Source organism: Xyrauchen texanus, chromosome 25 (genome assembly GCF_025860055.1).
Source record: "Xyrauchen texanus isolate HMW12.3.18 chromosome 25, RBS_HiC_50CHRs, whole genome shotgun sequence".
In the NCBI taxonomy this organism is placed as follows: Eukaryota; Metazoa; Chordata; class Actinopteri; order Cypriniformes; family Catostomidae; genus Xyrauchen; species Xyrauchen texanus.
In genome coordinates this window covers 10,813,442-10,840,664 of record NC_068300.1, presented here as the reverse complement: position 1 = coordinate 10,840,664, position 27,223 = coordinate 10,813,442, and the positions used below count along the sequence as shown (strand labels likewise).

The 27,223-nt window shown below is 37.4% G+C and overlaps 1 protein-coding gene across 1 annotated transcript in view; it reads left to right on the top strand.

Moving 5' to 3' along the window:
* Positions 1 to 25,944, top strand: part of LOC127619240 (von Willebrand factor A domain-containing protein 5B1-like) — a 59,959-nt gene extending 34,015 nt beyond the window's left edge. The window contains 12 exon segments of the mRNA XM_052092072.1: positions 3,176 to 3,290; positions 3,971 to 4,156; positions 4,603 to 4,804; positions 4,920 to 5,119; positions 12,036 to 12,249; positions 13,326 to 13,610; positions 15,633 to 15,770; positions 15,876 to 16,007; positions 17,124 to 17,198; positions 17,773 to 17,842; positions 21,496 to 21,622; positions 25,261 to 25,944. Of these exon segments, the coding sequence (XP_051948032.1) occupies positions 3,176 to 3,290; positions 3,971 to 4,156; positions 4,603 to 4,804; positions 4,920 to 5,119; positions 12,036 to 12,249; positions 13,326 to 13,610; positions 15,633 to 15,770; positions 15,876 to 16,007; positions 17,124 to 17,198; positions 17,773 to 17,842; positions 21,496 to 21,622; positions 25,261 to 25,944 (2,428 nt within the window).
* Positions 25,945 to 27,223: the final 1,279 nt, after the last annotated feature.

Sequence of the window (27,223 nt, the reverse complement as noted above, 5' to 3'; positions counted from 1 at the left end):
GTACTGTCAAAAAATTGTTTGTATCTATCAAATTTGATTCTTCTGTGCATTAAAATGGGTTTGCAATCTTGACACCATGTATTAGTCTGAACATTTTGCTTTTTACAGGACTTGACTTGAGCAACGAAGGTCATGCAGCTCTCGCTAATGAGTCTGAATTTGGAAGCCAGTGGAGAAACTGCCAGACCTTTTCTATTTTTAAAAAATCTATTTAATATTAAGAGCCTTTTACATTTAATATCATTAGTTGAAGGACACAAAGCTCCTCAACTATGCAATCAGATCGTCACAGATGGGAGAGCGAGAAAATTGATGTCTCTCTGTTTAATCCTTTTAGATAACACTAGCTTTAACGCCGCCGGTATTCAGCGTCTTTGTTCCCAGGCTCTGTTGCCTCCGAGAGCTTTCCATCTTTTACCTCCAGTCAATTTATTACCTGCCTAAATGTTCACCTTAGAGAAGCAGTTCTTTTCTTACTCATCCTCTAGAGAAGAAGCTGCAATAGCCGTCCTTCAAAAGAACAGAAAAAATTTAGGTTTTAACAGCCATTCCTTCAACACAAAAGACACAAGTGGAGGTCAGACACAAAGAGGATGGCTTGAAAATGATGCTAAAGTATAATTTATCGACTTCAACACCCCTTGCCCTTAGCAGCATAGAAAAAGGGGTTGAGAATATAGCAGCTGTATGGACACGACTAGGCTTTTCTTTGCTTGCGAGGGAAGAATAATTTGCAGTAAATTTATCAGACAACCGTCAATACTTCTGTTCAGACTTAGAAAATGCACCACTGACAGATGTGTTCCCTGTCAGCACAATGAGCAAATAGCACTGTATCTTCAGTGGAGTGGTGAGACACATGTTGCTCACTTTGAAGGTCACTGTCTTTAATTACTTATGCTGACACTGAGATACTGTTTATTAGCTCCACTGGCTTTTAAAAACTTCAGTGAAGCAGAGAGTAAGTTTGAGCAATTTTAATGGAGTAAACCTGATGTTTTTGCTGATAAAGGATTCTGTGGGTTAAGACATACTGTACGCTCTGTTCCAAAACCTAGTAAGACAACATTTTAATACATCATAGGGGTGCAAAGAAAAGGTTATTTACAACGTTATGCTATCAAAAACATACTTGTTGTAAGTATGCATTGCAAGCTGTCTTATTGTAAATAACAAGCATTTTTGAAATTTTAACAGTGACAATCCTCAGTATTCAAGGACAAGATTCAGAAAGAACTGTTGCTCTGCAATGACAGTAGTTGACCTGAAAGAAAAAGGTTACCCTAGAAGAAGTTTTTGCTCATGCCCGCTGTAGTACCCCTTGTGGCAATGCTGAGCTGCATTCTGACACATTTCAAAATGTGTGAACTTGTTTATCTAGAATAGTTTACATTTATGTACATTCGTAGAGCATATTTTTTGTGCACGAAACATCAGCAGATGATATATTATTAGCCGATAACTGGAAAAGTGAAAATATGATCATGTCGATAGCGGAATTATTGCTGATAATTTTGCTGATAACTTTTTACTGTTTATTTGCTTGGGTCAGAGAATCTCTGACTGAAAAAGTTAAAATATAGCTCAACCCAATTAGAAATTGGATATTTTACTCTATATTTATTTGTGGTATATATTTTTTAATGTTTGAGTATTGTATTGTCAGCTTAGCAACCTGCTAACTTCAAACTGTATTTAAATCAGCTTGCTTATATAGAGAGTGGCATGTATTTTTTATGTTTGAATATTGTGTTGTTAGCTTAGCAACATGCTAACTTCAATCTGTATTTAAATCAGCTTGCTTATATAGAGAGTGGCATGTATTTTTTATGTTTGAATATTGTGTTGTTAGCTTAGCAACATGCTAACTTCAAACTGTATTTAAATCTGCTTGCTTATATAGAGAGTGGCATGTATTTTTTATGTTTGAATATTGTGTTGTTAGCTTAGCAACATGCTAACTTCAATCTGTATTTAAATCAGCTTGCTTATATAGAGAGTGGCATGTATTTTTTATGTTTGAATATTGTGTTGTTAGCTTAGCAACATGCTAACTTCAATCTGTATTTAAATCAGCTTGCTTATATAGAGAGTGGCATGTATTTTTTATGTTTGAATATTGTGTTGTTAGCTTAGCAACATGCTAACTTCAAACTGTATTTAAATCTGCTTGCTTATATTGAGAGTGGTATGTATTCAAGTTTGAGTGTTGTGTTGTTAGCTTTACATTTATGTATTACATAGGTATGTTTTGAGTTGAAGATACCTCGTTTGGCCAAATTACAAGACAATCCCAGCTCACTTTGAAACAAACTCCGTTAACAAAAGTCAATCCAAGATAGCGGATAAGTGAAACACTGATTATGAAAAGTACAAAAACATAGCTTTTGATGAAAATAGTACAATGTAATTAAAAAATTCACTGTTTTACTCAATATTTGTGTGTGCTTTGTATTTTTATACATGATTAGAGTATCATATCATTAGCTTAGCAACAGGCTACCGTGAAACTGTATTGAAATATTCGCAAGTCGAGTCCCATATGCACTTTACGTGAGTAGCGCTATTTGTGTGGCATGCAGAGATGAAGCCTATGTGTTTTAAATCAGTAACTTAGATTCAGTTATATAGTAGTTAGGAAGCTGCCTTAGGATTGCTGAAAACGTTCTTGTGCTAAAAAAAAAACGTGGACACAGTGCAATAAATAGAACAGAATGCAGGTCTCGAGACATTTTCAAAAGTAATTTTTAGCTTGACACAGCAACTTTAAAAAGTCAAACTGTTGTTTACATTGAAAAACAAAACAAAAAACAGTGCAGACAGGGGAAAAAGTTATTCAGTGTGAACGGCCCCTTAGAATGCAGCTGCTTTTGTAGACAGCAGGCTTAGAGCAAGAGTTTGTTTTAGCTGAAGAAGGTTTTTATGCCCCCTGTTGAAATAAGAAAAATAAATAAAAATAAAAATAATTTCCTTTCTGGCTTTCTGATAGCACTCCGCTTGCCAATTCATAGAATTTATAAAGCAATACACTTTGGTGAATCTTCAATTGAACCGATATTATCTGGCAGAGATACAGTTTCTTCAAACCCTTGTCTTAATTTGATGGTCTTTTCATGTTATCTTTTCATACACTCACTGCACCGGTTGTGTTTCCGTGTGCTGTGTATCATGGCAGGTGTTATGCGTTTGGCATCGGTCCGCGTGCATGCACAAGGCTGGTTTTAGGACTGTCCGCTGTTTCCAGAGGCACAGCTGAGTTCCTGGCAGAAGGGGAAAGATTGCAAACCAAGGTTCTCATTTCTTCTGACATGTTTGTTCTCCACCACAACAGCCCTGTTATTTTAAATGTCACCACGAAGCAATTACAGCACAGATGAAAATTGCAGGGTGTCCAATTGTATTAGCAATTAACAATATGTTTTGTCCCGAACATGAATTAGGATAATGAACAAAGCTTGACAGCACATTTAATGTGTGTTTCTTCTCTCCAACGTGTTTCATTTCTTCCTGTTTCTAATACTATAATACATGTATTTTATTTATTTGGTATATTTAATGGAATACAGTGGGGTCCAAAAGTATGAGACCACTAGTTCTGTTTTACATTTTCTTTACTTTACAAATTATATTATCAGCATAACGTTTAGAGTGAAATGTTAAGTAAAATTGTGCGCTTCAATGGAAACAAGGAAATCTGACCTTTTTTTCTTACTAAGGACTTTCGAGTCAATGTCACAAATGTGGTTATTTGATTAGAGACCTATAAATATTGCAGAATCTTTCTTCTGCATTTCATGTCATGTTTATTTGGTTTAATGTTTCGAAATCCTAAAACCTTCAGGTTTACGTTAGATTATACATTTCAGAAGTTGCAGACTTTTGGACTCCACTGTATATAGACTGAGTTCCCTTGATTAAATGTAGAAGATAATGTTTGACCTGGTGGTTATTTCTGTCTTTGGACTGACAGATGATTAAGTCCCTGAAGAAGTCCATGACATCAGTATTGACTGATATCTCTATTGAGTGGCTGTATCCAGAGACAAAAGAGATCTTGCTCTCTCCAGTGGGGGCGACCTGTCTGTTCCCTGGTGACCATCTGATTGGATACAGTGTGGTCTGTGATACCTCTAGATATCACTCCAATCCTAAATCAGTGAGTACTTTAAAATTGTGCACAATAACATGCTATAACTGGACTTATATTATCCTGGAATTATAAAGAATTATAAGCACTAGATATGCACCAATGTATCAACAAAACAGACGTATATGCTGCTAAAAGCCATTTGTAAGATTTGCACTGCTAGAATTTGAAGGTGAAACTACCGTTATAACTTTTACCACAAATAATTGTATTTAATGTAATTAATTATTAGTGATTTGAAACAAGGTAGCATATAAAAAGCATTATCACCAAACTATTGGTATTGGCACACATTTTGTATCAGTTCATACCTATTAAGCACCATTATAATCAAATCTATTTTAAAGTAATATTAATTAAATCTAGGAAAATATATGTTTTGTCAGAAACAATATAGATTTAAAAAGGGTACAAAAAGCTGACAATTTCCTAATTTTATCTTCTTGCTGTAACAGGATAAACGAAGACGATACAGCATGATGCGCTCCAATGAGTCGGCCAGTTCTGTATTCTACCACTCTCAAGAGGAGGAAGCTGGGAAGGTCTCCTCTGACAGTCAGGGGCTTCACAGAGACAATCAGGTCACCTCGCTGTTTGACGGTTGCCAGGAGACTGTGTCTGAAAGCAGTCCTATTGCCACGGAGCAAGATACTATAGGTGTGGTACAGCTCTATTAGAGACAAAATGGTTTGATGTTGAATGGTTTTAATGGTACCATTCCATTCTGAACAGAGCCACTATCATTTTAATGATGGTGTTTTTTTTTGTACAGGAAATGAGGCAAGCACCTCCCAGAGAAGACGTGCTTATAGCACCAATCAAATTGTTGATTATAACCCTACCAAGAAGGTCTACACCCCTAGTGACCCCATCTCTGCGGTGGGGAAAAACCCACTTAGAAGAGCAAAAGTGCAGGAGCTGATTGGTCAGACACATCCTGATCATGGAGCACAGTGGAAAAAAGACTACCAGGTTGGTGAATCCTAAACCATAAAGATTTGCAATTGTATTCCTACATCATACAGGAAAAGAATGTGAAAAGTCTTCTAGTTTGCATTCTTTTCTAACTGAATGCAACAACTGGCATGGACTTCAGAAGTTTGTATAAAACCTGATGTAAAATATCATTTAATTTAAATGGATGAAAGTTCACTCATCATTTACTCACCCTCATGCCATCCCAGATATGTATGACTTTCTTTCTTCTGCAGAACAAAAACAAAGATTTTTAGAAGAGTAATTCAGCTCTGTAGGTCTATACAATGCAAGTGAATGGTGACTAGACATTTCAAGCTCCAAAAATCAAATAAAGGCAGCATAAAAGTGACTCCAGTTGTTAAATCCATATCTGCAGAAGCGATATAATTGATGTGGAAATATTTAAGTCCTTTTTTTACTATAAATCTCCACTTTCACTTTCACATTCTGAAAGTGGAGATTTATAGTAAAAAAACACTTTCTCACACAAAGTGATTGCATTGTTTCAGAAGACATATACAGGTGAAACTCGAAAAATTAGAATATCGTGCAAAAGTTCATTAATTTCAGTAATTTAACTTAAAAGGTGAAACTAATATATTATATAGACTCATTACAAGCAAAGTAAGATATTTCAAGCCTTTATTTGATATAATTTTGATGATTATGGCTTACAGCTTATGAAAACCCCAAATTCAGAATCTCAGAAAATTAGAATATTACATGAAATCAATAAAAAAAGGATTTTAAATACAGAAATGTCGGCCCTCTGAAAAGTATAATCATGCATATGTACTCAGTACTTGGTTTGGGCCCCTTTTGCATTAATTACTGCCTCAATGCGGCGTGGCATGGATGCTATCAGCCTGTGGCACTGCTGAGGTGTTATGGAAGACCAAGATGCTTCAATAGTGGCCTTCAGCTCTTCTGCATTGTTTGGTCTCATGTCTCTCATCTTTCTCTTGGCAATGCCCCATAGATTCTCTATGGGGTTCAGGTCAGGCGAGTTTGCTGGCCAATCAAGCACAGTAATACCATGGTCATTGAACCAGGTTTTGGTACTTTTGGCAGTGTGGGCAGGTGCCAAGTCCTGCTGGAAAATGAAGTCAGCATCTCCATAAAGCTTGTCTGCTGAAGGAAGCATGAAGTGCTCTAAAATGTCCCGGTAGACGGCTGCGTTGACTCTGGACTTAATAAAGCACAGTGGACCAACACCAGCCGATGACATGGCTCCCCAAACCAACACAGACTGTGGAAACTTCACCCTGGACTTCAAGCATCTTGGATTGTGTGCCTCTCCATTCTTCCTCCAGACTCTGGGACCTTGGTTTCCAAATGAGATGCAAAATTTGCTCTCATCAGAAAAGAGGACTTTGGACCACTGAGCAACAGACCAGTTCTTTTTTCTTTAGCCCAGGTAAGACGTTTGACATTTGAAGGCCATGTCCAGGACCCGTCTGTGTGTGGTGGCTCTTGATGCAGTAACTCCAGCCTCAGTCCACTCCTTGTGAAGCTCCCCACACATTTGAATGGCCTTTTCCTGACAATCCTCTCCAGGCTACGGTCATCCCTGCTGCTTGTGCACCTTTTTCTTGCACACTTTTCCCTTCCACTTAACTTTCTATTAATGTGCTTTGATACAGCACTTTGAGAACATCCAGCTTCTTTTGCAATTACCTTTTGAGGCTTTCCCTCCTTGTGGAGGGTGTCAATGATGGTTTTCTGCACAACTGTCAGGTCAGCAGTCTTCCCCATGATTGTGAATTCAACTGAACCAGACTGAGAGACCATTTAAAGGCTCAGGAACCCTTTGCAGGTGTTTAGCTGATTAGAGTGTGAGACTTTGAGCCTACAATACTGAACCTTTTCACAATATTCTAATTTTCTGAGATTCTGAATTTGGGGTTTTCATAAGCTGTAAGCCATAATCATCAAAATTATATCAAATAAAGGCTTGAAATATCTTACTTTGCTTGTAATGAGTCTATATAATATATTAGTTTCACCTTTTAAGTTGAATTACTGAAATTAATGAACTTTTGCCCGATATTCTAATTTTTCGAGTTTCACCTGTACTATATTTAACCACTGGAGTCATATGGATTACTTTTATGCTGCCTTTATGTGATCTTTTGAGCTTCAAAGGTCTGGTCACCATTCACTTGCATTGTATGGACCTACAGAGCTGAAATATTCTTCTAAAAATCTTTGTTTGTGAAGAAAGTCATACACATCTGGGATGGCATGAGGGTGAGTAAATGATGAGTGAACTTTCACTTTAACATTAATATTTCTTCAATATTTAATATTAATACAAAATATATTAATGTTAATATTATTAATTACAAATGAAATAAAATATTGTTTAAATTTTTTTTTTTAAATATGAATGATTCAAATTAGTTTTATTTATTTTACATAAAAACTTACTCCGGTTTAAATGATAACTTATAATACATTTCATGAGTATGCAATAAACATTTTAACATGGAAATTATTAGAAAACATTCTCTTACATTCTCAATTATTAGAAAAGAAATATCCAATATCCTTCATGCAAATGTGATTTGACACAAAGCAGAAGACGTCTATTTCGGAAGTTTTTGTTTTCCTTACACCTTGTCTACACTGGACGTGAGCAATGTCACATTGCAACACCTTGAGTCTGTCCACACTAGACGTGTCAAAGCGAATGTTCTACAATGTTTATATGTGTTGCTGGCGGGAATAGCGCCAGTGCGTGCAGTGCAAAATAGAAAGGGGCATCCGTTTACTGTTGGCACAACATCCATTGAAGACAGCATCATTGATTATAATGGGAGTGATTTTCTTTTGTGGCACCACTCCGCTTGTGTCTGGTGTGGACAGGGTGTTAGAAGAGGCTGCAGGCAATCTTTACCATGATGTCTGTTCATCCAGAGTATCTGCTGTGAAATGAAAAGCCCTAGAAAGCTCCATGGATTCAGCTGTTTGTGCAGAGGGGTTATTTGGACTCATTTCTGAGCTCTGCGATGAAATGATGTGATCTGAATCTTCACATTGTGGCTGTAATTCAATCTTAACGCCACATCCACACAAATAGAGTTCACACAGCCGGCGGAAGGCAAATTATATTTCCCCAGACATTTAAGTAAAGGAATTATTCACAAAAAGGACGTTTTAGGTGGACCCATTAGATGACATTTTGTGATACGTGACCAATATGATCCAAATTCACTTTAGGAAGTCTAGAGGGAGAAACAAGGTTTACATCTACCTGTCTCAAAAAGGCATGCCAGGGTTTGAACAGGGCTAAAACAAGGGGGGCTGCAAAAATATTCCTGACCCAGAGACAAATTAAAATTCCATCAAGACCACAAGAGAATGTGTGCTTCCTCTGTGACTGATAATGATGGCTGTGCTCATCTCATGCATGTCAATTGAGCTAAATACACTTTTTATAGAGGGTTACATAAGTACAAACCCATCATTTTCTCCATAGAGAAATTATATTTAACGAAAATGTATAAACCTTTTAAAGACAGACCTACCATGAGCTCAAGTTTGTTAAGAGATGGTATATTCTTCTTTAAAAGCCATTAAATCATATTAAATAGAGCGCAACAGCGCCCACCATCCCTTTCAGCTGTCTTGGTTTCGAAAGTATTTTTCCCATTAAATTTTTCCTTTTTGATTTCATTAAGTACTTCATAGAAGATTACTAAGCCATGAACCAAAACAACCAGCTGCGATGTGAATCTCAACATAACGACAAACTTCGATTAGAAGCAAAATCAGACACAAAACAAAGGAATGAGCGTTGTGATTAACATAACTGAATTAAAAACGATGGAAAAATGTAAAACTACTGATTTAAAGTAGTTGATTTTAAGTATAGAAATAATAATATTCTATGTATATTGCAAAATATTCAAATAAATACAAGTACATAAGTAGTTTAAGAGTGTAGGGAGACCGACTCAATTGCATCCTTCACAGGAAGTGGGCGGTCGCTGCAGAGCTCTTCTGCTGCAGTTTGTTTGCTGCAGTTCTCTGATTGGTGGATCATTCTCTGCTGTATCATGGATAATGTAGTTCTTTACCAGAAATTAATCTATTAAACTAATTGAAAGTTGATATAACACTGACTGATGGCTTCAACAAAAGCGTGTACTCGATTAAAACCACTGAGCTCACAGTAAGTCTGTCTTTTAAGGTTTATAAGTGATCATTAATAATACATTTGCCTTTTTTTTATTTTTGTTTTTAACGTCTGTAACCAGAGATTTACCAATAAGATTATTATAATTTTTTTTAACCATAGAAATGAAAATCACTGCATATAAGCTTAGAAGCATCTGCCCACTCCTTTAAAACATTGCAGATGATATAATGATGTTGGTTTCCCAACACTCTCAAATGACTAAACTAAATATATATTTGAATTAGGCATGTAAGGATAAACAAATCGTGATATCGCCTCACAATACGATACAATTATAATCTTTTTAAAACAGCGCCCACATTTTTTTTCTGCTTATACTTATTCAAGGACTCGACATAATGCATTTTAAAACTTGAATGACACAACAGTGTCTGACATTGGCAACAATTGTTATGACAAAAATGATTTTTTTTGTTTGTCTACTGTCAAGTTATTTTTATTTACATGGCACTTTTCACAATACACATCATGTCAAAGCAGCTTTGTTGAAAATGATGCCTTAAAGTCTTAAGATCCCCATTGAGCAAGCTAAAGGTGGAAAAAAAAAACCCTTTGAATGTTAGCTAGTGGAAAAAATATGTACATAATCCAATATTATTTAGCGGTTTGAGCAAAAAACGAACGGCACGTGTAATTTTTTTGCACGTTCTTACCGGCTTATCCAATGTGCGTTAGTGTTGTGCTCATAGTTGTTTACATTTGACATCAAAAGCAGAGAATTATAAGTCTCATGTAATCGCGGGTTTCTTACGATGTCATTTTTTGAAAAAGCTGGTTTTTGATTGTTATGAGCGTCTTGCTGTGCATGTGATCACGCTTTGTGTGGGCCGGGAGAGGCTGCTGTTAATTGCAACTTGCTGCCTCAGTTTCGGCCTCACAAATCCACTTATTTGATGTTGGCGTACATAAAACGACATGTTTGATGTACTGTAGCACCGGGACATGGTTGTTTGGCAAATTCGACAAGCTGTAACAATACAATCTACTTGCATTTTGTCATTGGTCTTCGAGCTCTCAAATCGCCTATGTAGACTAGTTGCTCTGTTTTCCTGTGAGTGCTCAGTGCCGTCTCTCCGGGGAGGAGACTGTTTCGCAGATCTCAACGTTGCATTGCTTGGTTTAATCACACTACCATTTGTGTATTTATTTATGTATATGACAATACATATGCTATTGGCTCGAAAGCGTCTTATCGTATGGTAAAACACGATACATTACCTGTAAATTTTGCAATAAACTTCAAATATATTGTTCTTAGAAACAAAATAAATAAAATTGTGAATATAAAATCAATAGTTCAATATTGTTTCGTCATTTTGGATTCAATGACATAATTTGCAGTACATCATGTAAGAAGTAGTTTATCCCATCATGAAACAAAATAAGTTCATACTACCATTGGACTTTTTACCATTTTCATTGACTTTTTGTAATTGAATCATAGCTTGTAATGCTTTGATTTAACTTTGAGTGGGTTGGTTGGGTTCATGGCACGAGACACTGAAAAAACAGCGAGATGCGTTCCAACAGTCAAAATTCACTGTCAAATGCATTTTTATATGGACAAGAATAAATAAAGAAAGAAAAAATAGAGCAGACTGACTGTGTTCTATTTTGTGTCCTGTATTTACAAAATGCGTCCTGTATAAAGGGCTGTGTTGGAGCTTAGTAAGCTACAGTTTCAAAGTAGCTTCCCCAACGGTAGTGAACGGCACCTACTATGGCTAGCATCCACTTACCTGCCTTTTAGTAAATCAGTTAAGACTACTAAACCAACTTTACATCATCTAATTCATTTTCATGAGCCAGGCTGATAAGGTTTATAGAGGTTTAAGATCACTCCTCCGCTCACTGTTGCGCTCTATTTAAAGTTGCTCTTCCGGGGAAACTTATAGATGCATCTTCACATTTGCTTTCCTAACAGACCACATTATGTTTCTCACGGTCTGTTTGTGTACTTGCATTTCTAAACAAACCAGCAATACAGGCAATAATGGCACATCTAGTACTTACTGTACCAATTTCTCAACATTGTGTTTCGCATTCAATGAGTTCAGTGATACTTCTGCATGGTCGACACCCTGTCAAGAGGCATATCAAACATCCAGCCAATTGCATTCATCACAAAGGGTTCAGTTTGTTCTGACAACAACAAAACCCTTGATGGTCATGATATAACGTCCAATGTCAGGCTCTGTGAACGGAGAGAAGGTATCAATAGCATGAGCGCTAAAGCTAATTGGTCATGGAATTGATATTATAAAAGGTAGTGAGAAATATTAGAGATTATCTACGGCATAACAAGAGTCCTTGATTTCCCCTTAATGTGCATAATAATAACTTTAATGGTCCTTATTAGCTACTCAGCAGGCATGCATTTTTCATGAACCAAATTGCCATTAAACCCAAGGGAATAATAAGAGCTAGCATGGTTACGGTATCTCAAAAGAAATAATTGTGCTCATAAACTCCTCCTAGATGGGCTGAAATAAATTAGATTCCCTTTCATTACATGTTGCCTGCCTGCATGTTTAAAATTACAGTTGCAATCAGCATGCTTAACGCAGGTTTTCAACATGATTTTTCACGAACTTGTGAAGCATACTGAATAACTAATCTGATTGGCCAAGATGCAATAGACCTGTGTCCACTGTACTTAAAAGAATAATTCACCCAAAATTGGCCTTTTTGTTTTTTCCCCAACAGCCACAGTTGGCCAGCCTGTGTGCCACCTCCTCAAGAGCACGTCCCACAGCTGGTCACAAACCTCCAGTGCAGCAGCATGAGGGGCTCCAGGGCGAGCCAAAGGCAGATCAAGCCCAGCCTGGCCCCTCTGCGCAGGGGGTGACCCAGGGACCCGTAGAAGATGGCTCCAGGTCTTCAACGGACAGTCCTTCTCAAGGCAGCACTGGTGATGCAGGTTGTAATTTTTGGACCTTCAAAGTTCTGGCCACCATTCACTTGCATTATATGGACCTACAGAGCTGAGACATTTTTCTAAAAATCTTTGTTTGTGTTCTGCAGAAGAAAAAAGTCATATATATCTGGGATAGCATGAGTGTGAATAAATGATGAGAGAAGTTTATTTTTGGGTGAACTATCCCTTTAATATCTAACGTCAATTTGCTTCTCCAGTAAATCTATCTTGTTTTAAGTATGTTAAGCTATTTTTACTGGCAAACAAAAGAAAAATAGAAAAGAAATAATTTCCAGAATCAAGACAGCTAAATAAAAATGGACGGGCAACGTTGCACTCTATTAAACATTAAATATGTTCTCATATTGCAAAGCAGTTTTGCATTAAGTTTGGACTGACAAATTGCTTGTTGCTGGAAACTTGGCACATTGCATCTGTATAAGAACAAAATAAGTAGATTTTCTGATGTGTAATTATATTAGGTCATGCTGCTTGGGCTCAGAATTAATCTGGCTTTTAACGCTATAATTTAAATAACCATAATCAGCCTCACAGTTTAAGCGTAGAGGCACTTAACAGCAAAGCATAAGGTGAGGACCGACATGACACATGATTGACAAACTGTTCAAGAATCAGAGTTTATCAGAACTTTTGTTGTAAAATCTGTGCTGTCACTCTCACTTGCTTTCTCTATTGATCTGAAAAAAATTGCCCAAATGAATAACAAAGTTGTAAAGATATTACTGTGTAAAGACAGTATAGCCCTACAATGTACAGTCCCTCGGTGCACTGTACATTGTAGGGCTATACTGTGATATAGTAGGCTAAAAAATGCTTGCATATGGTCTAAACTGGTTTAAGATGGGCATTGCTGGTCTGTGACTGGCACAAGCTGCTTAAGCTGGTTATTGTTGCAGGTAGCCATGGTGGGTGGCCACACAAAACATATCTTATATATACTAATAATATTATGGTATATAATAATAATAAGGTGGCAGATTGAGCTTGTTTACCATCTGTACCAACTTATTCTGAATTACACTGAACATCAGGTTTCTCTCCTGTGTGTTTTGGAACAGATGGCTACACACATCAGCTTTGCGAAGTTGAAACACCCCAAGATATTCATACATCAGAATTTAAGGCCTGTCGGGGAAAGGGAAATTGCAAAGCGGTTGTATCAGGACTGCTGTGTGGAAAACCCATGAAATGGGAGGTGAGCTTTGACATTCAGCCTTACCTCAAAGGGCGAGAACGAGAGGAAAAAGTTCACGAAGACCTGTGGAATGAAACGTTCCATCACCTGGCAGGGCGTTCAATTATTCAAGACTTTGAACACATGGCCATGAATGATATTGAGCATGGTAAGGAACTTCAGACTTTATTCAACATATAGCTTTTATTTACTTTAAAGTGTATACTTACAATATACTTGGACAGCTCCCTTTAGGTTAATTTTTGGGATGCACCTACATGCATCATCCACCGATATGTATGGGCCAATTATTAACTGAATTAAAATCATCTGCATATTGGTCATAAGAATGAAAATGGCAGTATGAAAAGCAAATTGTGTCTTGTATTTATCATTCATTTTGACTGACTCATTGTGAATTTGAACTTTCTTGGGTGCATGTATTTTTCTGCTCTAAAATATTTAATGAGCTGAAACTTGCTTACAAGTCAAAATAATGTATAATTTTTCAATTAGTGCTGTCAGTCGATAATTGTTTTTAATCGCGATTAACTACAAAAAATTATGTGATTTAAGAAAGCCTTTCACAGTATAAAGATAGAAATGCACTAAAATAGGGCCAATCGGGTAACATTAAACGTTTTCCAAAGTCTAAGTCGTAGTTTGACTAACTGAACGAACTTGTCCCCATACAGGCTAAATTTGAATTGCATTGGGCATTAAATCTCACATCCTTCACAATATTAATCTGCCAGTAGACTGACTATCTGCTTTGATACAGCAATCCTGAAGCTGCGTTCACGATTGGCGTCGCATCAACGCCAGCGTCTCATTCTACGTTTTGGTGATAGTTAAGACTTGACTTGCTTCTGTGGTAATTAAAATGCACCTTACAAGTACTAAGAGGTCTTTTCTCCATCATTTTATCATTGACAGTGAAGCGCTGTTAGAGATTCTTTTATTTTATTTGAAATGACAACCTCCGCAGCTCTATCACAGGAGAGAGCATAGCGATTAATTAGCGTGTTATGACAGTACCGCCCATAGAATGTCTATGGGGCCACTGTGTTATGCTATTTTATGCTAAGCTTATAGGCTTCTCTTGGTAGAAGGGCTCTGATGCTGTGTCTGTTTGTGAAGTGTGCATCAGTATAATGACTCCAGATGGACACATTACAAAGGTTCCGCCCTTCACACCAGTGTTTATGCTGTATTAACGGTAAATGCGTTAATCGCGATTTAAGAAAAATTTACGAGTTCACATTTTTTAATTAATTGCATGCGTTAACACGTTAATTCTGACAGCTCTATTTCATTCTTTTGAATCAGTTATTTTCAATGAAGTAGTTGAAACTATCTGCGAAATCCACTACCGGACGACCTCATCCGAAAATGTGAAAACTTTTTTTAGCTACTAATAGACAAAGTGGCTACAGGAGTCCAAAATTAATAAGACCCCAGATGCAGTTTATTGTGCAACCAAAATTCTTATATAACCTGAAATGTTATTTTGAAATGACATAAGCTTAGCTCTGTTACAATGCTCTCTATTTAAGTATTTACCAAATTAAGCTCATCATAGCTGACACATTCACAAGATGAAGTTTAATGAGCAATAAGGTTTATTATTATTCACTAAATATGAAGCTGGAGACACGATGCATGTGCTGATGGGGGCATATTTCCATAAATTCTCTCTCTCTCTCTCTCTCTCTCTCTCTCTCTTTTGTGCATGCCCTGGCTTCAATTTTGAACATTTGATTATCTAATCAAAATACCAAAATATACATTCAAGTGAGAATAAAAATATGAAAGAATACTGTCATTGAAGAAAGATTTAGATTGTTTTCATTTCGCCTCTAGAGGCTGCTGTCATACTGTAGAGCCAAGCCATTCTAACTAGAATCCTCCAGTGCCGGCCACAGATGAAAACGTTGGACTAAAAAAACAACGAATGGCAACTATCGGTATATATGAATCGGTGAAACCGATATATCGTCTACCTCTAGTTGAAACGGTTCATAAATTGGTCTAAATTATTCATTAGCTATCGTGTCTAATCTGTGTATTCTGTAGTTAATAATAACAAATGCCTGGAAAGATCAGGAAAAAAGTAATGGAAACTCATTGGTCAAAAATGGTGGGATCCCTGTACTTGAACTGAGCACCTTGTATATGTACTTGCTCTTAGGTTCTGGTAGAAGGTACCAGCTTTATGCCATCCACACCAGCAAGGCCTGCAACATCTTAAGCAAATATACAGCATTTGTACCTATTGATCTGGACAGCAATGAATATTTACCCACCTTTGTTGAGTACAGCCACCCTGGTAAGTCATTCTTTTAATTCTTGAAGAGTGCCATAGGATGAAGAATTGGCTGAGGCACAGAATTAGATTATGGTAATGACTGTGTTTATATTTGTTTTTCTCCAGGGGAGGATCAAAAGAGGAGCTCACGCTGCAGTTCTCACTCTAGTAGCAGGAAGAGTCATGGTTACTCTGTGGGCCTGGGTCGCTCACAGTCAGGTGGTTTGCCTGAGCAAGATGATGCAGCCGTACCCTGCAGTAAGACTGAACATATAGTAACATCATAAATAAATATAGATAATATAGATAGAAAGGAACTTGGATGGGGTATAATGGGCAAGTTATCTATATATATACCATTACATATACCATCATACCATTGGTTCGACTAGTTAGTCTAAATCCAAGTTTGATTTCATCTGACCCACTGCCCCCACAAGTCTGGTTTCACATAGTATTCTTTGGCTCCAAACTGCACAAAATGTGCATTATCAACATGAATACAACTGAGTACCGAAAGCAGATGTTTACCACTGTAACTAGGTAACAGCATAGGAAAAGGCTGCAAAAATGGAAAGTGTTGTTGGCTTTACTTTTATAGAGGCCAACTGTTGTTTCTTCTTAATCTTCTGCTTCTTATGGCAGGGCATCTGTGGCATCCTGCACATGGCAAAAAGTTTTAAAATTTTGGCATGCTCATAGGAGAAAGCTTCAACCTCTATCATACCAAATATGGGGTCTCTATTTCAAACCCTCTAGCACCACCACCAGGTCAAATGTTCACGCACATTTTAGCTGATAACCTTTGAACATTGGGTCATATCATGTCCGTGCCAGGTTTCAGTTTCTTTTCTATTGATTTTCTGGCCATTAGAATTTGGATCAGATTATCTTTGGTCTAAACAAGTTATTAGAAGACTTTTGGTAATTGTCATTGTCACCATGCCCCAAGGGTACCTGAGCAGTTTGGTGACAGCACCATCTACTGGCTACTTTGGAGTCATTTGGTTTAACATGTACTCAATATACTCTTGGGGGCTTTCTGAATACTATGATTACTATTTTTTTCAAGATCTTCCATATGATTTTCGGACATTTAGAACAATATTACATACCATTTTCTGTGACCCCTAACAGTGTTGTTGGCAAACATGCCAAACTGGAAGTGAGACTGTATCATAACAAGACGTCTGCAATATTGACACAAAAGTATGAATATATCTTTGTCACAATGACCTAAAGATGTTACATCATTTTGGTGACAGCAAATATTCGGCCACTTTACAAACCATCCACATTCACGCCAACCGAATAACCAAACTTGCTCTTGAACTTGGACAGCATCAAAAGGCACCACAAGTCTTTGTTCTACAGATGTCTAGGATAGAGCCAATTTCCCTTGCAAAACCGCCTCATCCTCCAGATGGGAACGATGTAGCTTTATTGAAAGTAAAGTCAATACTAGGCAACTGTTTTATGTATCTAGATTATGGTTTTTAGAGTTGATAATCACAGTCTTTAAAGGAATACTTCATCCAATTTCTGTCAAATGAAAATTTACTCACCTGCATAACTTTCTAAAAGGAGAAATATTGAGGTCAATTACACTGAATGAGGACTGAACCTTTCAAGTGCAGAGTCCATTCAGCTTCTGCGCTGCATATCTTCTGAAGACATTTGAGCACTTTATTCGAGAAACAGACCAGAAATTAAGACGTTATTCCAGTAAACTGGTTATTTGAGAACCATTGCTGGTTAAAAGGGAAAAATTTGGGTGGACTAATCCTTTACGATCTTGCAGCTTGTCCAAACAAACACAACAGCATAGTCACTCAAGTGGCATAACCATATTAACATTTTGTAGCTGATGAATTCGTTAATTTGTTGTAACCTTCAGGAACATTGTCAAGTTTGGTGAGTACTCTGTGCCCTTTGCCCTTTAGTGCAGTATATGTGTTTGTATGTGTACTGGAGCATAGAAATGAGCAGAATGCCAACCTACTGTGTCTGCACTCTCTTTCAGCCTCTCAAAGGAGTCCATCTGTGACCTCCGACCACTCACAGAGATCAGTAGAGAGCCTTTTCTCTGCAAGGTGGGTTTAGTCCAAGAGACATAGAAGCCATAGACAACCTGCAAACAACTTTTACAAATCAAGTTATGGAAATACAAACACGATAATTCACGGAACACATATGAATAGTTCAACAGTTTGTATTTCTATTGCTCCATTGTTTTACAACATGAGTCAAATTTGCATTTTGATTACTTTTGTTATTCTGTGGGTGAATGTAATGAGTTCAATACTCAGAGAGGAGAGACCACGACATAAATTCATTATTCATTAAAAAGACTAAAGACAGGAGATGTTTACACTCCCAATATGACCACAAAGATGTGCAGAGGTATGTACTATAGTTGATTGAATCTTTGAGATTCAGTGAACAAGAAATGCTCAAGTGTAATGAATGTCAACGTTGAATCTAATTTGAAACTGTAGCTTGCCAAGCTACTCATAATTTAAAGTACTTAAGAGAATAGTTTACTCAAAAATTAAATTTCTTTCAAAATGTACTCACCCTTATTTTGTTCCAAACCCATTTCTTTTTGCATGGAACACAAAAGGAGATTTTAGGTAGAATGTAGCCTCAGTCACCATTTATCTTCATTGTAAGAAAAAAAAAAAATGCAATAAATGTAAATAGTGACTGAGGCCATCAGTCACTATTGAGGCTCAAATTGTGAAAGAGTGGTTCAGAGAGCATGAGGAATAATTTTCACACATGAATTGGCCACCACAGAGTCCTTACCTTAACCCCATTTAAATTATCTTGGATGTGCTGGTGAAGACTTTACGGGATGGACTCTCCCATCTCCCGTTGTCAAAACAACGCCACAACGAATGAGCGCCGTAATCAAAGCTAAAGGCGGTCCAATGAAATATTAGAATATGTGACTTTGGCTAAGCAGTGTATAATATTTTTTTTAACAATCATAGGATTTTAAAAAAATTTAAAAAGTAGCTTGTTACTGGAAAATCTATCCTAATGAAACTACCTCAACTATTGTCACGCTGCTGAAAAATGCAGTTAAGTATATTAAGTTAGTTAGTCCCCAACACTGTTTGACTGTTTTAATTTTATGTAAAGTACATAACTGCTTTCTTACAATTAAACGTTGTAAGTCAATGTAACAATTTCCCTCTAATAATGAGTGAACTTTGTTCAACTGACATCAAAAGTTCTGTTATTTGCACTTTTCCTTTTAAATAAAATGGGGTGAATGTCTTTAGTTAAATTGAACTCATAATGTGAAGGGGACTCCAGCAGGGTTTCTCCATAGAAGTGTGAAAATTGGATGTTAGTCCCACACACCTTTTTTTAAATTAGAGTTTGTAGCATTCAGAAATGATGACTTGGTACCGTAAGTCTGTTGGCTATAATTTCCCTGCCCTTCCTGTGACCACTGCTGTCACATCTTTGAACAAGTCAACAAACCCCCAAATTATCGCTCCATAAAAATGTGAATTCTGTCAATGTTGCTCCAAACCCATGTGACTTTGTTTTTTCCATGGAAAAACTATAAAGAGTTTTTATAAAGTCTTCTCAGTGTTTATTTGCCATATAATACAAGCGAATAGTGACTCCAGTCTGTCATGCTTGGAAAAGGGGCGAAAAATAACAATTTAAAATAATTAAGAAAAATAATTGATATGACTCCTGCACTGCATATGCTAAAGCGATATGATTGCTTTGTATGTTGAACCTATTTAAATTTAGCCCTGTAAAGCCTGACATATGAAAGAATTGTCAGAAAATATTTTTAGTACCATAAGACAAAACTTTGCATGCTTTTTTTTTTATGTATCATATTTTATAAATTAGGCTTTAAAGGGCATCCGTCTGAGGCCCATCAATCAATTTTTGTGTTGGACATTTATTATTTAAGAGTTTCTTGGACCATACATGCTACAGTGGTAAATCTCGGTGTATTATCAGAGGACTCTCCAGGCTTTTCAGAGATACCAAGTGTTTGAGAATTTGGCCATGACAACTATAAATAAAACATGGTCGATAAATATGCATTGAAATGTATTACAGTTCAATTCAGCACATCACATACAATATGAATAAAATATTCTTTTTTCAATAAACAGTTTTTTCCCATATGTTTTTTTATGCACCAAACACTATATTGACATTTAAAAAGGGAAATTTGCAAAACTTTGTTCGCTGGGTCTCAGGAACTTATGGTAAGATGACATCATAATAGCTTGTAATGTAAAATAATGAGATCTTTATAATGACAGTGGAGGCTGCATATATGAAAATACACAGAAATATAACTTCACATTTTAAATATATCTTATAAGAAATATATATGTCAGAATTTTCAAAGCTCTGTGATTTATTTATTGATTTTTTTCTGGTGGGCATGAATGGAATGTAATGGTGCTTGAGAGATTATACCTTAAAAGCCTGTTGTATCATATTTGATACATGGATTTCAAAGGGGCTTTTTCAATAAAATTATATACAATATTTCAACCAAGCACAAGTTGCTTATATTCAGCAAATACTCATTTTAAAATATTAGTAACAATATAATCATCACTGTAAATTTTACTTTATTTAAATAAGCTGTCATTTATCCTAACATACTGTAAGAGTCACTTTTCACGCAAGTCTGCCAAAATTTTTGATAGATCGATATAAACATTTAAACCACTTTTTTTTCCCAGAAATAACCATTGATGATGCCATAAACATTTGAAATATTACAACCATAGGTTGTTTGGCTCGTGAGCTTGAACAGAGAGTTAAACAGGAGCCTTCAAACATTGTGTATCATATTTGATACACACAGTGTTATAGGGTTAAGTTGTTATTCACTCTCAAATGAAACTGAATCATTAATAAAGCGCTTAAATGTAATATGACTACGTCGATAACATGAAACCTCACCGGTTCACACTGCATCTTGTGACCAAACGTCATGATGTCATGTTGCAAGAACCAATAAGTTTTCACATTATCGATGTAGCTGCCATAGTTGATTAGTTGCACTTAGTTGATGATTTGATTGTAAATAATGAAAACAACTTAATTATTTCGTTCTGTTAACACAGTGATCATATGCCTTCTGAAGACTTGGAATATAGTGCGTATGAATTACTTTTAATGTGGTTTTAGTACTTTTTTTATTTACTTGACAGACTGAAGTCACTATTCACTGTCATTATATGGCAAAAAAACCTTGTGAAGACTTTTTAAAATTCAAAATTCATCTTCCGTATTCCACGGAAGAAAATAAAGTCATACATGTTTGGACTTAAGGACGAGTATCCAATGACATTTTAATTATATTAAAATATTTGGGTGAGTTGTTCATTTAACTAGCCTAATGAACTAGTTTTACCAGCTTAAACTAGCCTTAACTTGAAAATCATTGCTAGCTTTAGCTGGTTCTGTCAGAAGGGACTGCAGCAACATGGCAGTCTAGACACCAATGATAAACACTTCCTCTCACCTGTCTGGAATCTCTGTCACAGCTCCCCCTCTTGCTTTCACTGCAGCTGAAATAATGACCTGAACGTGAGGAGCAGTGCTCTCGAGGAGGTGTACACACTTTGCAAATTAATGAAATGCCAAATTTCACAGATAAGAAGAAGCACATTAGACGTGACTATGCATTTAATGAAGACATTGAAGCACCAGATGTAAAGGTGTTGTTTCTTTTTGCCTCTAGCAAGCTGAGTCTGACCAGGACGCGACTCCTGACGAAAGCTGCTAGAGGATTCATGAGTCGATCGCAAAGCAAAATCAGCAACTCGATGGGTGAAAGCGAAAATGACAACAAGGACTACATCCCTCTGGTTTCTATTGACATTTTCTGTTTTCAGTTTGTTAATGCTTTATGGCAGTGTTTCTCAACTGGTGGGGTAAGACACAAAAGGGGGTTGCAGGTCTGTTCTGATAGGGTTATGGACAACAGGTAAACATTGCTCAATTTAAATATTTAAATGCAACTAACTGTATAATTGTGGAGATTTAGGATAGCAAAATATTTTTTTTTATGTCAATGGCCGTGCATCCAGTCAAGTTGTATGGTATTTGGTGCAAATTAATCTGTCACTTAGTAGAAGCTAGGTAAATTGGTGACAGTCCAAATGCTATCTTTGGAGGGCAGTGTTTTGGAAAGAAGGGGCATGTCTAATTTAACAGCTCATGTCTAATTTAAAATCGCTTGCAGAACCTTTAATATATTTCAGTATTTGATTGTAAAGGAATGTTCCGAGTTCAATACAAATGAAGTTCCATTAACAGCATTTGTGGCATAATCTTGGTTTCCACAAAAATGTATTTAGACTTTTATTTAAAATAAATAAATAAAGCAAAAATCATGGATAAAGTAAGGCACTTACAATGTAAGTGAATGGGGCCAGTACATAAGCACTAAAATACACACTGTTTCAAAAGTATAGCCACAAGACATAAACATTATTTGTTTTAGCATGATTTTAGTGTGATAATATCACTTACTAACCTTATCTGTGGAAAGTTATAAGCAATATTACATCTTTGTTGCCATGACGACAAAATCCTGTAGGCCAGGGGTCGCAACCTATGGCACGTGTGCCAGCATTGGTACATGGAGGGGTAATCACTGGCACGCCAGCAACGGCGAGAGAAGAGTAGACTATTTTATTTATATGTATTTCTGCACCTGCATTCCAGTCTATATCTTGAAGGAATCCTTCCTCATGATCATGAAGCGTGTTTTCATGAGGTGAATGGGAGGCCAAATAAACAAGCCATTTGCGCATCACGAGCCGGCAGCGTTTCACTTTCGGTTAATCACGCAGCCGCTTATATGTTCAGGCTGCACGGATGACAGCTTGTGTTCCATTTTTCATTTGTTTCTTTTTTGTTTCAGAACAACATGTGATGTAATAAGGAAAACACCACAATTAACCCTTGAGATTTCCAACCCAGCATATAGGTACACCCTCCTTAAACCATAGTCACACTCAAAATTACATTAAAAGAGAAAACATAAAGCCACATTGTGGGGTTAAAAAGTATTTTCAAGTCTATTCAAAATAGAAATTAAACCTGGAAATAAAGTTTTAGGATTTTGAAGGTGCGATTCACTGAAAAGGCTAAATAGTTGATCGGCTCGTGATGTGCAAATAGCTTTCATGTGCAGCGTGAGTTTCGTCACACTTTAATAGTGTTTAGTCTCCCATTCAGCTGATGAAAACATGCTGCGTGATCATGAAGGATTGCATCATGTAGATTGGAATGCAGGTGCGAAAAACGGCATAAATGAAAGGCCTGTTCCTCTCTCGCTGTTGCTTGAATGCTAGTGATTAATAACTGTTATTAAGTTGCCGACTCCTGCTGTATTATAATCCCGGTATTGGAGATTACTTTTCATAGATAAGGTTGGTGAGTAATTTTATCACACTAAAATCAACTTAACACATATAATGTTTACATCTTGTGGCTATATTTTTCAAATGGTGAATACACTGATGAGCCAAAATGACCACTCACAGGTGAAGTGAATAACGTTGATCATCTCCTAACACATGTCAAGGCCTGGGTACAGTTGATTAGATGGTAAGCGAACAATCAGTACTCTTAGTCAACATGATGAATGCAGGAGAAAGTGGCAGGAGTAAAGACCTGAGTGACTTTGACAAGGGCCAAACTTTTATGGCCAGATGACTGGGTCAGAGCATCTCTGAAACATCAAGGCTTGTGGGATGCTCCTGTTCAGCATTGGTGAGTATACCTACTGACAGTGGTCCCAGGAAGGATAAACCACAAACTGGTTTAAAAAAAATCGATGTGCGAGGACAACAAAGGCTATCCCATCCGGTCCGAACCAACAGAAACTCTACTGGCACAAGTCGCAGAAAATGTTTATGATGTTTACGAGAGGAATGTCACAACACATAGTGTATGTCGCCCTGCTGCGTATGGGGCTGCATAGCTACAGACTGGTCAGAGTGCCTATGACCCCGTCCACCATTTGAAAGCACCTACAATAATAAGCAAGTGTCAGAACTGGACCTTTGAGCAGTGGAAAAAGGTTTCCTGGTTCGATGAGTTCCGTTTTCTTAGACATCACTTGTATGGCTGTTTACGTATGCGCGCGTTTACCTGGGGAAGTGATGGCACCAGGATACACTGTGGGAAAACGACAAGCCTGTGGAGGGAGTGTGAATATCTGGGCAATGTTCTGCAGGGAAACACTGGGTCCGGGCATTCATGTAGACATCAATTTGACACGTGCCACCTACCTAAACACGGTTGCAGACCAGTTACACCCCTTCATGACAATGGTATTCCCTGATGGCTGTGGCCTCTTTCAGCAGGATAATGTGCCCTGCCACACTGCATTGTTTGGGAATGGTTTGAGAAACATGATGAAGAGTTCAAGGTGTTGCCCTGGCCTCCAAATTGTCCAGATCTCAATCCAATTGAACATCTGTTGGATGTGCTGGACCAACAAGTCAGATCCACGGTGGCTCCACCTCGCAACTTACAGGACTTGAAGGATCTGCTGCTTATATCTTTGTGCCAGATACCACAGGACACCTTCTGGGGTCTTGAAGAGTCCATGCCATGCACTGTATTAGTGGAACACAGAGGACCAATATCATATTAGGCAAGTGGTCATAATGTTTTTGCTCATGAGTGCATGATGGTGCTTATGGACTGGCCTCATTTACTTTAATTGAAAGTGCCTCAAAGAAACCAAGGGACGAGTCAAAATTATGCCACAAATGCTGTTGATTGAGCTTAACTTGGATTGAACCCCGAAATATTCCTTTAACATAATTTTTGTTAACTTTTGTTTGACAATTTTGGTACGGTGTTAGCTTCTCATTTGATGTGGAGTATAAAATGTTGGTTTCTGATGCAAAACCAGTTGAGAATTACTGATTTATGGGTTCAGTAGCAGTTTAAAAGCCAACCAATACAAAATAATGGCATCACTGAGTTTATTGCGTCCATTTGCCTCACAAGCTTTGAATAGCTGATCAATACTCACTTTGTAGGAAAAAGATGTAAATTCGGTGTCATTGTGAGTATGATGATGGGCCGGTGACATTTAAGAAGCGCAGATCAATGTCTCATGATCGTTTAGTCTACTTAAATGAAATGTCGTATTTGAACAGAATTTAATTTATAAATATGGAGCTATGAAACTTGCGCTCAATGTTAATGTCAAGGTATTTTTGTAGTAAATGTTAATTGAATTGTTCGAATTGATCCAATTGTTAATTTTTGGTTCTAATTTAGTTGGCAGCTTAAAGACCTTAAATTTAATTCTTCACTGCAAAATGGAAGTTTACTCTCTTCGTGTCTTTCCAATTGTCCACCATTTTTTTACGTACATGAAAGTCATGAGATTTGAGGTTGTTTATCGATTGTAGCAGCGCATAACTAAAAAAAGCATTGAAAGAACATGCGTTTTCTTCTCTGCTTCCTTTTCCAGGTGTCATTGCAGCTGTCCTGTGGGGCGTTCATGTTGAACAGTGCCTTGTGTGATGCCATCAATGTGCCGATGGAGAAGCTGAAGTGGACGTCACCCTTCAATAGCCACAGAATCAGCCTTGCCCACTTGTCCCACTCCAGCGCTCACCGTTCAGAGAGCTTGGAGGTCCATCACAGCTCTTCTCCTCCACCCAAAGACTCAGACCTGAACTATGAATACGAGGAGCTTGTTTCACAGCCATCTTCATCCTCCCTGCCAGCCCGAAGTCCTCGTATGGAGGGTGGGCTCTCATCATTGGCAGGCTTCTCCTCTATGTCAACCGAAGCCCCACCATCGCCCATTAATTCGTTGCATGATAGTGGACGATGGTCGGAGTCTGAGATCGCGGACACCCCCATTTTGGGCTCTCCAGGGAGCCTGCAAAGGGCCATGCAAGACCCTGAGGGCATGGTGTGGGCAACGGCAGTAGCTCTAGCCTGGCTGGAACACAGCTCAGCCAGTTATTTCATTGAATGGGAGCTTATCGCAGCCAAGGCGAGCATGTGGCTAAAAGAACAGTTTATCCCAGAGGGACGAGACCTGGCATCGGTCAAAGCCGCAGCCAATCAACTCTTCATCATCCTGAGACACTGGGACGAGAACCTACAACTGAACATGCTCTGTTACAACCCGAACAGTGTGTGAGTCCTGATAAGGTCCAGGCGAAATCGATGCATGCAGAACTCCGCAGAAAGCTCTGCAAATTTCCGCAGAATTGCAACGTCTGTCATTAACATAAGTTCTACACTTCCTCCACCCCTTGCATGTTTGTTTATTAAATATTTTGGCTTAATTAGGTATACTTTCAGCTATTAATAAAGGGGTTTCCACATGACTTGTGTCAGGATGTCAATGGATCACTTTGATCTCCACATGAAAACCTTTTTTTTTATTTTAGCACTGGCATCTCTCATGTAATTAAAAAACATCTGAATACGTCTGGTAATCATTGTCTGCAACTTTGAAAGTTCATGGGCAAAGGGGTCAAAGTTGAAATGGTTTGAACTTTGAGCCCAGTGTAACAACGCTTGATTGAATTGCAATGTGGGTTTAACACTGAAGCTAACGCTGGGGTCCAAAAAAGTTATATTGGCAACACTGACGCAAGTCATCCGGACGGCCCTTAAGAGTATCGTACTCTAAGCTCCATTTAACACGTTTTACTTTCTGCAGCTCTTCCGGCAAAATCAGCTCTGAAAATGCAGATTTCGTCTGGGCCTGCTGATAGGGTAGGGTCTAAACTTAAAACTATGCTAAAAGAGGGATTTACTCTCATCTGCTTGAATTGAATTGATGTATTCTGTGGGTTGGTTGATGTATTTATGAAGGGAAATCGTACTAGTATTTTATTGCTTTCCACCAATGCACCACCATAAAAATTGCATGTCTTGGCAATTTTTGTCTATAGGATGGATTTAATATTTTTAGCTTGTCTACAAAAAACTGATGTTCTTTGCATATCATATTATAAATTGTCTCGTTGCTGCTTTGGAATATTTTGTGCCAAAATTAAACACAAAGTAGGGAATTTACTAAGAATGAATTGCACCTGCCGAAAGCGTTGTTTATTTGCACTTGCTGTCTGCATTGTTTTAGCACCCGATTTGCCAAAGGAATTATGGAAATTAGATAAAAGTCCAAATACGCCCAAAAATTTTATAGTAAACATTATTTGCGTGCTTCAATTCCCTGTTATGTGTTGCATGCACCTGAATCTGCTCTTTAAAAAGCCAAAAGTTCAATTGACTACACTGTGCATCTTGAAAATTTCAAATATAATTTTTGATATCAAGAATTCATATTTTTACTAGTGCTAGCCTAATTACTGATATCAAATAACAATAAAATGGGTGTTTTCACTAGTAGTAATTCCAGTGAAAATTTTATTGTAGATTCATGCCCTGCATGCGATTCAATGTTGAAA